General features: G+C 48.8%; 2 protein-coding genes across 3 annotated transcripts; one reads left to right on the forward strand and one right to left on the reverse strand.

The window, feature by feature from the left end:
* Positions 1–401: 401 nt before the first annotated feature.
* Positions 402–6,236, forward strand: LOC137800519 (receptor-type tyrosine-protein phosphatase V-like). Its single transcript, XM_068597754.1, has 10 exons — positions 402–406; positions 823–922; positions 1,021–1,111; positions 1,269–1,345; positions 1,443–1,577; positions 2,426–2,548; positions 2,916–3,076; positions 3,147–3,282; positions 3,647–3,708; positions 3,796–6,236. Exons 1-10 carry the CDS (start codon positions 402–404, stop codon positions 4,010–4,012), a joined length of 1,107 nt encoding a protein of 368 aa, XP_068453855.1. The 3' UTR covers positions 4,013–6,236.
* Positions 4,567–12,074, reverse strand: LOC137800982 (transcriptional regulator QRICH1-like). Of its 2 annotated transcripts, none has more exons than XM_068598361.1 (12): positions 11,803–12,074; positions 10,787–11,065; positions 10,607–10,702; positions 10,384–10,524; positions 9,518–10,285; positions 9,218–9,395; positions 8,941–9,095; positions 8,257–8,371; positions 6,959–7,067; positions 6,714–6,862; positions 6,495–6,585; positions 4,567–5,529 (listed from the first exon to the last, which is right to left on the reverse strand). In XM_068598361.1, the coding sequence occupies exons 2-12, from the start codon at positions 11,045–11,047 to the stop codon at positions 5,343–5,345; spliced, it is 2,250 nt and encodes a 749-aa protein (XP_068454462.1). In that variant the 5' UTR covers positions 11,048–11,065; positions 11,803–12,074; the 3' UTR covers positions 4,567–5,342. The 2 variants fall into 2 exon arrangements, with proteins under 2 accessions (XP_068454462.1, XP_068454461.1); XM_068598360.1 differs by having other exon boundaries at positions 9,506–10,285.
* Positions 12,075–12,991: the final 917 nt, after the last annotated feature.

The following is a 12,991-nucleotide window of genomic DNA, read 5'->3' on the forward strand; positions in this document are numbered from 1 at the left end:
ACAACACGTACACATGAAACTCATCTGGTCCATGGTGTACATGTTGTGTCATGTACAACATGTACAACATGCACTACATGAAACTCATCTGGTCCATGGTGTACATGTTGTACATGTACAACATGTACAACATGCACTACATGAAACTCATCTGGTCCATGTTGTACATGTTGTGTCATGTATGTTACAGCTGCTCTGAAGTTCTCTTTTCTTCCTGGAGTCCCACGCTTCAGGAGCAACATTGTGTGACAGCGAGAGGGGAGGAGGACAATTAGCTTCTAGTTAGCTTCATCAGCGGCTCTTTGCTTTAATTTAATGTGTCTTTGTGTGTCTTCTTTGTCACAGCAGCAACTTGTAAATCATTTAAATCATCGAGTACGAGAGGAAGCGCCGGAACCAACATGAGGTGAGTCAAAGCATCCTGAGAACTTAAGAGTTAAAGACCATCACCAAGTAATGTCAAATGATGATGTCATGCATCAGCAGCATTACATCATCATAATGCATCATGAACTAAACTCAGTGTTTACTTCCATGTATTCAGCATGAATCCTTCCCTCTAACAGCCGTTAGTTCAACTCTACTCAAATTGGAACTTTCTTCTTTTTTTTGACACTATTTTGAGAAACGTGATGATGAGGATGATGATGATGATGAAGGAGGGAACGCCCGCCGGGGAGAACATTAAGCCACTAAAGCTTCGACCACATGGAGAACAGAAACACAGACTAACTGCAGACTTAAGACAACTAAAGACTGTTCATGCTGGTGTTTGTTTAGGTACTGACCCTCCTCCTCCTCTTCCTCCTCTTCCTCCTCCAGGGTGCAGACCTTATCCAGGACTCAGATCCTTCAGGACTTCCGTCTGCGCTGTCAGGCGCTCGCCGCCGACGACAACCGAGGCTTCAAGCAGGAGTTTGAGGTTCTCTTGTTAAAAATGATTTTTATTTATGAAACGTTGGACCAGAGGTCTCACTGTGTGTGTGTCTGTGTGTGTGTCTGTGTGTGTGTGTCCTGAAGGAGCTGGAGGAAGTCGGTAAAGAGCTCCCGGCCCGCGCCGGAGACTCGGGGGTGAACCGGCAGAAGAACCGGTACCCGTATATCCTGCCATGTGAGTGCGGCGCCGAGCGCCAGCAGGAAGTAACCGTGTGTGTGTGTGTGTGTGTGTGTGTGTGTGTGTGTGTGTGTGTGTGTGTGTGTGTGTGTGTGTGTGTGTGTGTGTGTGTGTGTGTGACTCATGTGTTGTGTTACTCTCCGTCCGGCTGCAGACGACCACTGTCGCGTGAGGCTGTCGGTCCAGGGCGCGCAGCCGCACACCGACTACATCAACGCCAACTTCGTGCCGGTAAGAGCCGCCACGACGCCACGACGCCACGACGGCGCCCTGCAGCCTCACCGCAGTGTGTGTGTCTGTGTGTGTGTGTCTGTGTGTGTGTGTGCAGGGCGGCGGGTCGGAGAGAGACTTCATCTGCACGCAGGGTCCTCTGCTCAACACCACGGCTGACTTCTGGAGGATGGTGTGGGAGCAGAACGTCAGGATAATCGTCATGGTGACGGCGCTGAGACACAAGGACCAGGTCTGGATCTCTCTCGTGGGTCCTCTTTGGGTCAATTAACCTTTAACCTTTTGGAAACCGTGTGCGGAAATCCTCCCGCGCCCATTTTAAGTCCCAGCATGCCCCATTCAGACCATCTTTTGGCATTAAATACGTCAATTTTTTCCATTTTTTTAACCAAACGACGCAGTTTTTTGACTGAAGCTTCTTCCTAACAGGACAAGACTTTGTTTGATATTAATAATATTTATATATTTTGTAACTAAAGAATCATTATTTGTATAACATGATGTAGAGATAGGGAGACTTGCATGTGGATTTGTTGTTGTTGTCTCATACAGAAAATAAAGTGTACTTCAATGAACAACCAGCAGGTGGCACCACGCGGCGTTCTGATTGGTCGGCTTCACTTTCTCACGTTCACATTTTGAGTGTAATTCATGGACACGCTCAGGTTTTATAGTTAACATTTAACCTTTTGGAAACTGTGTGAAAATCCTCCCGCAGCCATTTTAATACCCAGCATGCCCCATCAGACAATCCTTTGGCATAAAATACATAATTCTTATCATTTTTGAACCGAACGACAGTTTCTTGACTGAAACTTCTTCCTAACAGGACAAGACTTTGTTTTATTGCGATGTTTGTTGCAGATTCTGATTCTTTAGGTCCTAATCTTTCCAAAAAGGTGTCTTATTGACGCTCTAGGAGGCTTTTTTGGAGAATCTGGCTCATATCACGCTGGATGTTCATAGTTATGATCAGAATATCTTTATAATGTGATTGCCTGCTGCCTGAAGCATCAAGGCGCTCTCTCCTCCTCCGCCGTGACTCCTCCCCCTCCTCCGTGACTCCTCCTCCTCCTCCAGGTGCTGTGTGACAGGTACTGGCCTCTGGAGCGAGAGACCGCTCACCACGGGAGCATCCAGGTCACCACGGTAACCCAGCAACACGGACCGGACTGCTTCATCTCCTCCATCAACATCCGACAGGTGAGAGGTCAAACATGCACCTGCAGCAGGCAGCTCACACAGCTGATGATGCTGACAGGAGGAAGAGGAGGAGGAGGAGGAGGAGGAGGAGGACATAGGAAAAGGAGAGGAGGAGGAAGAGAGGAGAGGAGGAAATAGGAAAAGGAGAGAAGGAAGGAGGAGGACGAGGACGAGGAGAGGAAGAAGAGGAGAGGAAAGAAAGAGAAAGACGGAAAGGAAGAGGAGAGAAAGAGGAGAGGAAAGGAAAAGGAGGATGAGTTAGGAAGAGAAATAGTAGAAGGAGAGAAGAAGAGAAGGATGAAGAGTATCCCTTGTGCCAACCGTGTGTGTGTGTGTGTGTGTGTGTGTGTGTGTGTGTGTGTGTCAGAGAGCGTGTCCGGCAGACCGGACCGTCACACACTTCTACTTCCCGTCCTGGCCGGACCGCGGCGTCCCGAAGGACGCGACCTCTCTGGTGACCTTCACGGAGCTGGTGCGGCAGCAGGTGGAGGCGGGGCCCCGCCTGGGCCCGGCCGTGGTGCACTGCAGGTGTGACCTCTGACCTTTAACCCCCGCGTGACCTCTGGCGGTGTCGTAACGCTGCTCCTCGTCTCCTCAGCGCCGGCGTGGGCCGCTCGGGGACCTTCGTGGCGGCGCTGTGGCTCATGCAGCTCTGCGCTCGCGGCATCCCGCCGGACATCCGGGCCGCCGTGGAGGACCTGAGGCTGCACCGCATGTGGATGGTCCAGACCCTGGTGGGTACTGCGAGTACTGCAAGTACTCTCATAGGAGTACTTCCTTTCCTTTGCAAACGTCCTGGGTTCAAACCCAGAGTGGTTCAAGCACCAGAATATTTATATAGAACCGTTTGAAAAGCACCCGACTGATGTGGAATAACAAGTAAGAATACAGACTGACAATGAAGGAAGAATAATAATATTAATAATAATAATTAAAAGCTGAAGTTAGCTTCATATTGGATGTATAAAATGGAGAAATCTCATTGGCTGTTTGTAGAGAAGCAGACACACATCAGCTGTGATTCCCTTCACGTCATCTCTCGTGACCTTTCCTCCCTCTCGTGACCTTTCCTCCCTCTCGTGACCTTTCCTCCCTCAGGAGCAGTACGTGTTGGTGCATCAGTGTCTGCTGCAGTGGCTGAGCGGCGTCGGCTCGTCCCGGTGAGATCACACGCAGCTGAGCGACAAGTCGCTGTGAGGAAATATGAACTCTGTTGAATGTCAGCGTCCCCTCTGATCCCCCAGCAGAACACCGGCTCAGGGAGCAGAAGTGAACCGCCGCGTTCAGGATCAAGCCGGCGGCTCCTCGGGCCGGCGGAGGAGACGCCCCCAACAACAACAACAACAACAACACCGGCAGGCGGCTCCCGCGGCCCGGCAGCAGCTCTCAGGACCCGGCACGCTGCTGCGGCGGCTGCTGCTGCTGCCGGCCTCCAGGTCCAACCAGGACTCACACGGGCCCTGAACACACCACACGCAACGCAACACGCTAAAGACAAGGACTACCAGAGCCCTCATGGGACGCCGCGGGGAACACGAGTCCTGCAGGCGGAACACCGGCATCGACGGATTGTGGCGACGAAACCGCCGACGCAGCAGTTTGGATTGTAGCCTGGAGGGAAAGAACAGAGGAAAGGAAAGAGGAAAGGAAAGAACAGAGGAGAGGAAAGAACCGAGGGAGGAAGCAACCGGCCGGTCCGGTCCGACCGGTTCCTCCTGTGAGTCAGTCGCTGCTCTCTGACACAAATACGTCCACACAACTCACAGTGTGTGTCTGTTTGCCTCCTCTGTTGACGCCGTGACATCACTGTTGATTCAGAGATGTGATTGTTGTTGTTTTTTAATCGTTGTTCATCACTTTGTAACGCTGTAGTGTGACGGAGCGTGTGCAGGTAGAACGTGTGTGTGTGTGCAGGTAGAACGTGTGTGTGTGTGCAGGTAGAACATGTGTGTGTGCAGGTAGAACACGCGTGTGCATGTAGAGCAGACTCACAGGAAGGCACACACACGTGGTGGCTGTACAAAAAAAGGTCATGTTTCAAAAACACAGGCTCTGCCGCTCAGAGGAGCTTCGAGTAGATTTATGTACATTATACAACATGAACGTCACGCCGCTCCTTCGCCTCCTCTGTGGCGTAATAAACACGTATGATGCAACAGGGACTCATCCGGTGAGTGACTTCGGGGGTTTGTGGTGAACAGAAACAGAAGAGGACCCAGCAGTGATCCGCGGCTCCGCCTCCTGCTAAGTGCTATTAGCTTCGGGCGCATTCAGACGCCGCGATGCAGGAAAGTCTGTGCGAGTCGTCATGTGACTTCATGCCGCCGAGCCGGTCCGACAGGAAGAGAATCCTCCAGAAGTCAGCGTGGGAACTCAGCCGGTGGCAGACAGCGAGGTCAGAGGTCACACAATCGGGAAATATCTTTGCTTTTGAACCAATAATTTGGCTAATTCATGTAGCTTTAACACACCAGAAGGCAAAGGAGAGCAACAAAGGATGTCCGTTATAAAAAAAGCAGCAGAGCGCCGGCCCACCCAGACAAAACACACATGAACTATATTACAGATTAAAACCAGAGCGGGGGATGGAAACCCTTCAAATAAACATTTAAATTAGAGTCCAGGTTCAAAAGAAAGACTTCCTCTGGTCAAACAGAAACAGGTGGAGCGACTCTGCTGCACATGCCGTCCCCCTAACGGCCACAAGAGGGCGCGAGCGGAGAGAAGATGAAGATGAGCCACTGATGACGAGCAACCGAGGGCCGGGCTGGAGGAGGAGGAGGAAGGAGTCCGACTAGTGCGCGCTCTCCGACATGTTCATGGCGTCCTGGATCTCCCGGGTGACCAGGATGCGGGCGAGCATCTGCTGCAGCTGCTCCGTGGCGATGGGCTGCGTGGAGTACCAGATGGGGCTGTTGGGCGCCACCACGGGCTCCGGCGTCAGGTAGAAGGTGTCGTTGCGGCCTTTGGCGCTCTGCGGACTGACGGAGAAACACGTCAAACAGTTTGTGGCGTCTACAACATCGTCGCTCTGCAGAGAGACGACGTGTCACTCCTCCAGCGGGGGAGGAGCTAAATGTGTTGTTTACTTCTTCCTGTTGACATCAGAGACAAACACACTGTTCCTCTCATGATCTGAGGATCATGTTCTCTATTTATCATGTGTGTGCAGTGTGACTCTACACAATGTACGACAACTGTTGTTTCTTTACACAATGACTTCTTCTTTCCCTGCAGGAAGAGGAGACGCCTTCTAGTTCAGTCTGAGGCCAAAACACTAAATATCAGCTGAAATATTACTGAACCGTGACTCTTAATTAATGAATTAATTAATTATTATTCACAAGTTGAGACACCAGGTTTTGGGTCAAAATAAAATAAATGAAAGTTTTATTTTGTTCTCTCTTCAAACTGTTAAGAGGCAGAAAAGATAAAAAAAAATATTGTTTTCACTTTTTGTTGTGTGGAAAAAATGCTTTATTACACAGCATCCATGTTTTTTTGGGTCAGTTGCCTAGCAACGGTGTCTTCACAAGTTTAACCACTCGAGTGTAGAGAAGTGTTGCGCAATAAATATGTCAAAATATGTCTTTTATTTTGCTCCTTTATTCCAGGAGATATGTAACTTTCACACCTGTCTAGTTGTAGTCTTTATATCTTCTGTTATAAAGGCTTAAAACACTGTAAAGAATAAAAAGTAAACACATTTGAATTTATCATAAATATCTTCTAAACAAATGAAAATGAACATGTTGACTTGTATATGTTATAAACTTTTATATGTTATAAACTTTTATATGTTATAAACTTTTATATGTTATAAACATTTATACGAGTCATGTTATAGGCCGTTGGAATGACGTCAATTAGTTCTGCATCCTGTTTGCGTGTCACTTCCTGTCTCCGGAGACGGCTCAGTTCTGAAGGGGTTAAGTTAGATATTTACCACTTGAAGAGGTAGAAGTCGTAGAGCTTGATGGGACATCGCAGAGGGTTCTCCGGGTCCTCCAGCTGCTCCGAGTACATGTCGTCTGTGACTGAGCGGAGACCAGGAGACAGACGAGTCAACAAACCAGTAAACAGAGTAAACTAACCAGTAAACATGGTTCATGGCGTGTTATTGGTCCTGAGCATGAGGCTTCCCGTCACTCAGGAGCGTCTCTACCTTTCTGTCCTATGAACCTCTCGGTGGACTTGAGGTAGCGGATGCTGGTGCTCTTGTCTTTGGGGTTGTTGGGACTCTTCCTGGTGTGCCTCAGCACCTTGGAGAAGGCCACCTTGAGGTGCTGATCCACCGTCTTCAGGTTGAAGTACCTGAGAAGCACAGAACAGGTGGCCCGGTTGGCTCAGTGGGTTCCGGGCGTCTAAAGGCATCATGGGGGATCCCTGTGAGGACTGACAGGGACTCACTTAGTGTTGAAGAACATGAGCGTTGTGAGCAGCGTCCAGGGAGAATGAGCTCCCAGCTGCTTGCACTCCCACAGCATCTCCTCCGTCACATGACTGGGAATGATGTAACCTGCAGGGAGGAAGGGAGCAGCATGTGAAGACCTGGCAGCTCGTGTGTTACATGTTTGTTAGCAGGAATCAAAGCGTCTCTTCATCTGGAGGGTTCAACCTCCAACAGCAGCTTTCTGGAACGCTCCTTTCTGTTTCGGTTGGTTGAGTTAGAGCCATCAGCAGAAACTCAACGCTCAGGACCGAACCTGCCGCCTCTCCGGCGTCGTCACACCGGGCGAGCACAGAGACGCTGAGTCAACTAACGCTCGCAGGATTTAAGCCACAGATCTGGAAAATGTAGTTTCTCCACAAAGAAAGGAACAAAAATCCACTTTGTGAACGACTGCTGTGACTCCATGTTGCAGCAACGTCATAGCAATGCTGTAGCAATGTTGCTGTAGCACCTTTGTAGCAATGTCGTAGCAATGTTGCTGTAGCACCTTTGTAGCAATGTCGTAGCAACATTGTAGCAATGTTGTCAGAACAATATTGTAACAATGCATAGTGTATAAAGATACAACACTCTTATTACAGCAATACTATTCTCATATTTTATCCTATCATAGCAATAATATTATCATATTTTATGCAATACTGTTGACTTTCATATTTTGTGTTTTATTGTTCTATTCATTTATTGTTTACCTTAAGTTTATTGTATTTCTGTGTTGGGACGACAGAGTAAAATAATCTCTTCATTGTGTAGAATAACTGTTTTCTGTGCTTATGACAGTAAAACATCTGGAATCTTAATCCTGCGTTTATCAGAGAAGTTGCCAAAAAGATGAAGTATTAAAAAAGGACTAATCCGCTAAATAAATCTTAGTTTGATAGAAGTGGACAGAGAGGGTCTTCTGAAGCAGCAACACCTGTTTCTCTGAGTCGTCGTCCAGCTCGCTAACCGAGCGCTGCAGACCAGTGAACACAGTCATCTGTCACATCCACCAAAAGTAAAATGAGCACTTTGACAGCAGCTGTGCAAACACTCCGAGGCAGAAGAAGCGCTCGGATCCTGATGGGCGTCACAGAAAACACCTGAGAGACCAAACAACCGGACTCTTTCCAGGTGGGACGTTCCCCCTGACGGGCCTATAACAGCAGCCTGCGCTGGGCCACGCCCCGTGAACATCAGGTAGGATTTACATCTGAGATGATAATGTTAGTTGAGATTTTCACACACACCCTCCCACACACACACACACACCTACCTAGCGGATGAACAGACGACCTCCAAGGCTCCAGGATCTGGTGCAGACTGTGAGCGAAGCGAGTGTAGTACTGGTCTGAGAACACGTCGTCCACACGACCGTTATCACACAGATACTGCAGGAGGGGAGAGGAGGGGCGGGGGGGGGGGGGGGGGGGGGGGGGGGGAGTGAGAGAGAGAGAGAGAGAGAGAGAGAGAGAGAGAGCGAGACACTCGGTCAAACAGGGTTTCCACATCAACAGGGATGGATGTTGAACGCAGAGTGTGATTGTGCGTCTGTGTGCGAGATGCACTCACAGGGTTCACATTCTAACCAACAGAGTTCGGTGACTTTAAAACACTTTTCCAGGACTTTACCCTAAATTTTCATGACTTTAAACCAAATGTTCATGAGCAAACATTGTGTGAAATGTGTGTGTAAACAGTAAAAAGTGATAAAATGTAGTATTTAAACTAACAATGAGGATTCAAAGCATACAGTAAACCTTAAATGACTCAAATGAATGAGAGACAATAGTTTGATTAAAAGAATAAACATTTATATAGATGCCTGTATGTATGCTGCTGATACTTTGAGCCTCTTTCTTTTAGAAGCAGATTCATTATTTCAATCTAAATGAACGTCATGAACACATGAATATAACACATTTACATGTTTTCCATGACCGTAAGAACCCTGGCTTACTTTTTGTATGCACAGAAACACGTAGTAGAGAACATCCGCCTCGTAAGACTCCTCTTCCAACCCGCGAGCTTCTGTTGTCATCAGAGAGAGACCCATGCAGAGCTCAGCGACCGCAGACGACACCAAGTCCTCCTGGAAACGCAGTGCCTGGCGTCCTGAAAACACACAAATCAGTGACTGTGTTGACTGAGAAGAGATTATGGTAATACACACACGTGTGCGTCAAAAGGAAAGGCGCTGTCTTCACACTAACAAAACATTCTCTGCATGCACTTACGGCCAATTGGGGCGAGTTTATTTGTGTCCGATTTTTCCAACTCAAGGTTTTTCCGCTGAGCCCAAAGCCGCCACACTTCCAGCCCCTCCTCCGGCTTCAGAGTGGCCGGCAGCAGCAGCTCCTGCACCTGCACATGTTGCTGGCCTTGGCCATCGATCTCTGCCACCAACGTCTGACCCTGCACAGCCGCAAACACACACCAACGCTGTTACCTCGTGCAAGCAAGAAATACGTGTGAATGTGTGTGTCTGGCCAAAATGAAAAAAGGAAGACAAAGCAATACAACACCTGCGCTAGCACCTGCAGATGCTGAGCGTCCTGCCCCGACAGCCCTTGTGTGTGCAGCACCTGCTGCTGTGGATCCCAGATGAGGGACTGTGTAGTGTTGGAGTAGCCCTGCACTGCCACTGGGATGTGGATGTTTCCATTCATCAGCTGGGCAGGGAACAGCGTGTTAGCAGCCAGTGTGTGCACCACTTCCTCCTGGCCTCCCATCCCCCCGGCGCTCGTGATGCTGGAGACGGCCTGCGCCGTCTGACTTTGACTCTTCAGCTTGTCGTTCTCGACGGTGACTTGCGTGGGCATCGTCATCATCGTCGTGGCGTTCGACCCCGCCACCTGCACCGTTCCGTAGGCTTCCTGCGGGATGGCGATGTGGGTGACCTGCTCGCGGCCTCCTGAGCCGGCTGGAGCGGAGTAGACGGGGATCGTCCAGGTCTCCCCCGTGGGGCTGGTGATGGTGCCCGTGGCGCTGTAAAGGTGGGAGCTGTCCACGGTGAGGAGGTCCGGCCGCAGGGACACGTAGCTCTGCTGCTGGCCCTGACCCTGTGGGATAGCCAGGACCGTGGCTACTTGCTGACCGGGCAGCGCGTAGGACACCGTGATGGGCATGTCAACCTTACGCTTTTTGGCAGGCTGGAGGACACCTGCTCCCTGTGATGTGGCCACGGCGGTCCCCTGTGCTCTCCTCTCTACATTGTCCTGCTGCTGGGTGGGAGACAGCGCCCCCACTGTCTGGATCTGGATCTGTTGTCCTCCTGCGACGGCTGCCACCAACTGGGCTTGCAGCTAAAAACACACAGAAGGGCGATTATTACCGCTAACTAAATTAAAAAAACTCTGGCGACAGACAAAACGTGCAACTCTCCCATGGTGCGTGTGCGTACCTGTTGATGCTGCTCCTCTGTGAGATCCCCAGGCTGAAGCAGCTGTGCAGTAGTCACACCTTGCAGCTGTTGGTGGGAGCCGGAGGGCACCTGGAGCACCTGGCCCAGCATTTGACTGTGCTGCTGGCCCTGAATCTGCACCTGAAAATAGAGATAATAGGTAACGTTGCGTGAATTAAGGATGAAACTGAACATTAAAACTTTAAAAAATGGAGGTACAAACCTGAACTATCTGTTGCTCTGGATTCTGTTGTACAGACTCCTGCTGGGACTCCTGTATCTGTATCTGTTGCTGCTGCGGCTGGACTTGCACCTGAACCTGCATCAGAAGACAGTGCCTGTCAGAGAGCCGGACGGAGCTCTTTCACAGACCGATTTGGTGACAAATAGAGCTCCGATTTACCGGACAGGCCAGCTCCAAAAGCGACCCCGCCACCTCTGTGCTGTCGGTGTAGATGCAGTTAGCCTCTTGCTGGTAGACCATAGTGGTGGTGGTGGTGGTGGTCGTAGCGTCGCCGCCTTGCTGGCTGAACTCCTGCAGGGCATCTGGGCCCTTGCTGGCCAGGGACTCCAGGAACTCCTTCATGCGGTGCTGAGGGATGCTGCGAGCCTTCTGCCTCACCAGCTCCTCATAGGAGCCCGATCCATCCAGGGAGTTATTCATCGCTGCCGGCCGTGTCTTCTTCTCCGGGAGGAATAAATTTAGGATTGTTTTAAAGCAGCTGCAAAGTTAGGTGTTTACATTGTCTACATCAACAAATAAATACTATTAATCAAAAGCAATCAATATGGTAAAAAAAAAAAAGACCTCTGGGCGAACCGAATAGTTTATTTTGTAGTTTTATTATTATTCAATTATTTTTATACATTGTGCATTTTAATATTTAACTTCATTTGTGTGCATGGATACTGCTGTAATGAAACAATTCTCCCTTTGGGACAGAAAGCAGTCACACGCAGTGTTTACAAACAGACCTATAGATCCTCTCACACACACACAGGATAATACTAAAGGGTTAAATCTCTCTCCGTGTACGAGCAGGGACAAAAGCGCGGCCACTTTACAAATCCGCTGCAGTGCTCAAACGCAGCGGCGGACGCTGATGCACAACGAGCACATGCGGGTTGTTTTGGCACCGCGGTTAAGGGACGTGTGTCTCCCCGCTGCTCTATCACAGCTGATCGAACAGCTGATCAGTGATCACACGTCAAGCTAGGTTAGCCAGGTACACGGCGCAACCTAGCCTGCGCGTTGTTCGCAAATAAATACCGAGCCCCAGCTGTGTTTGACAACGTGTAACGCGCCCGCGGGAACGAGCAACAACACAATACAACACGTAGTGAGTTTAGACATCGAGGTAATCCTCCTGTCTGTGGCGTCACGGGGACGACATGTATTTTTCTTCAGCTTTCTGTTACCTCCAAAGCTAGCAGGCGCGCTAGCTAGCTTGCTAGCTGTCTTCCTCAACAGGGGCCGAGGCACGAGCCGAAACGGGGGCTCCTCTTCCAAAAAACAGGGACGCGAAGAGCTGCTGCCGTTTCCCACCCACGGGCTTCTTTACTTTCTACTTTTTCTTTATTTTCGCTAGACGACTCACTATTTCGTTGTCTTTTTCTCAACTACTCATATTTCACAGGGCGCCATCTTACAACAGTGTCCTTGGACCAATAGGAGAGCGAGTTGTAACTATCTCGCGCTATCGCGGGATTTCCGCGCCGTGCTCTCGCGGGAACTGACGCTTGCGGGATGGAGCGTTAAAGGCGACACCGCACTGGAAGTAGCCGTTAAGATCGGCTAGATGTCAGTCCACCTTAAAAGCCAGTTCTGCCAGACAGCCGCTCCTAGTGGTTCACTGGCTTCTGAATCTTTTAAGGTCGTCCGGGAGAGATGCGCTGAATGAATGCGCGTCACTCAGGAAGGTTCGGGCAGTTGAGGGTTAATTCCCACGCAATTATGTTTCTGCGTGGTCTGCGTTTCCCCACATTTCTTTCTGTTTTCACCAAATAGCCACCAATATTTTTCTTCTGTTTAGACGTAAAACGTTTATTTATTGCCCTTTCTTTTCACAAATTCCCAAATGTTTTATTTATTTACACCATTTTGCAACTGAAACTGTCTTTTATTAACTTTTACTTTGCAAAACTTCTGGTTTGTGTACAAATACAGCATACTTTCTGATGGATCAGTATTGGCTTAATAGTATTTTTTCTTTCAATATATAATATTTTTCATTAAAATTGTGCAATACATATTTTGTGTCCTATTTTATGTATTTTATTATAATATTAGCATTTATAAAAATGTTTTTTAGTATTGTTAATATATATTAATTATATATATTAATATACAAGTATATGTTTAGTATCTTAATTCTAATTGTTAGTTTATTTTAATTTAGCAGCAGCACTAGCTGGCTACAATGGGGAGCTAGCAGCAGCGCTAGGTGGCTACAGCGGGGAGCTAGCATTAGCGCTAGCTGGCTACAGACATGGGTATCTTTCGGTGTCTAACTTGTCTCTATCATGTTTTTAGTCCGTTCTATTTCAACACAGTTATCTCATTTTACTTGAGATTGAATACTGAGCGATGAATGAAGTCAAACATTTG

Source organism: Clinocottus analis, unplaced genomic scaffold (genome assembly GCF_023055335.1).
Source record: "Clinocottus analis isolate CAN_PGR_092001 unplaced genomic scaffold, fCliAna1.0.p SCAF_4, whole genome shotgun sequence".
In the NCBI taxonomy this organism is placed as follows: domain Eukaryota; kingdom Metazoa; phylum Chordata; class Actinopteri; order Perciformes; family Cottidae; genus Clinocottus; species Clinocottus analis.

What these genes read in the sequence shown, in the direction of transcription:
- LOC137800519 (XM_068597754.1), top strand. An exon ending in GCTTCAAGCAGGAGTTTGAG is followed by an intron (nt 923 to 1,020) that starts GTTCTCTTGTTA and finishes TGTGTCCTGAAG; the next exon opens with GAGCTGGAGGAAGTCGGTAA. An exon ending in AGCGGCGTCGGCTCGTCCCG is followed by an intron (nt 3,709 to 3,795) that starts GTGAGATCACAC and finishes ATCCCCCAGCAG; the next exon opens with AACACCGGCTCAGGGAGCAG.
- LOC137800982 (XM_068598360.1), bottom strand. Translation starts at nt 11,047, where the DNA reads ATGAATAACTCCCTGGATGGATCGGGCTCCTATGAGGAGCTGGTGAGG. An exon ending in TGTTTCTGTGCATACAAAAA is followed by an intron (nt 8,372 to 8,940) that starts GTAAGCCAGGGT and finishes CCCCTCCTGCAG; the next exon opens with TATCTGTGTGATAACGGTCG. An exon ending in GACTTCTACCTCTTCAAGTG is followed by an intron (nt 5,530 to 6,494) that starts GTAAATATCTAA and finishes TTTCTCCGTCAG; the next exon opens with TCCGCAGAGCGCCAAAGGCC.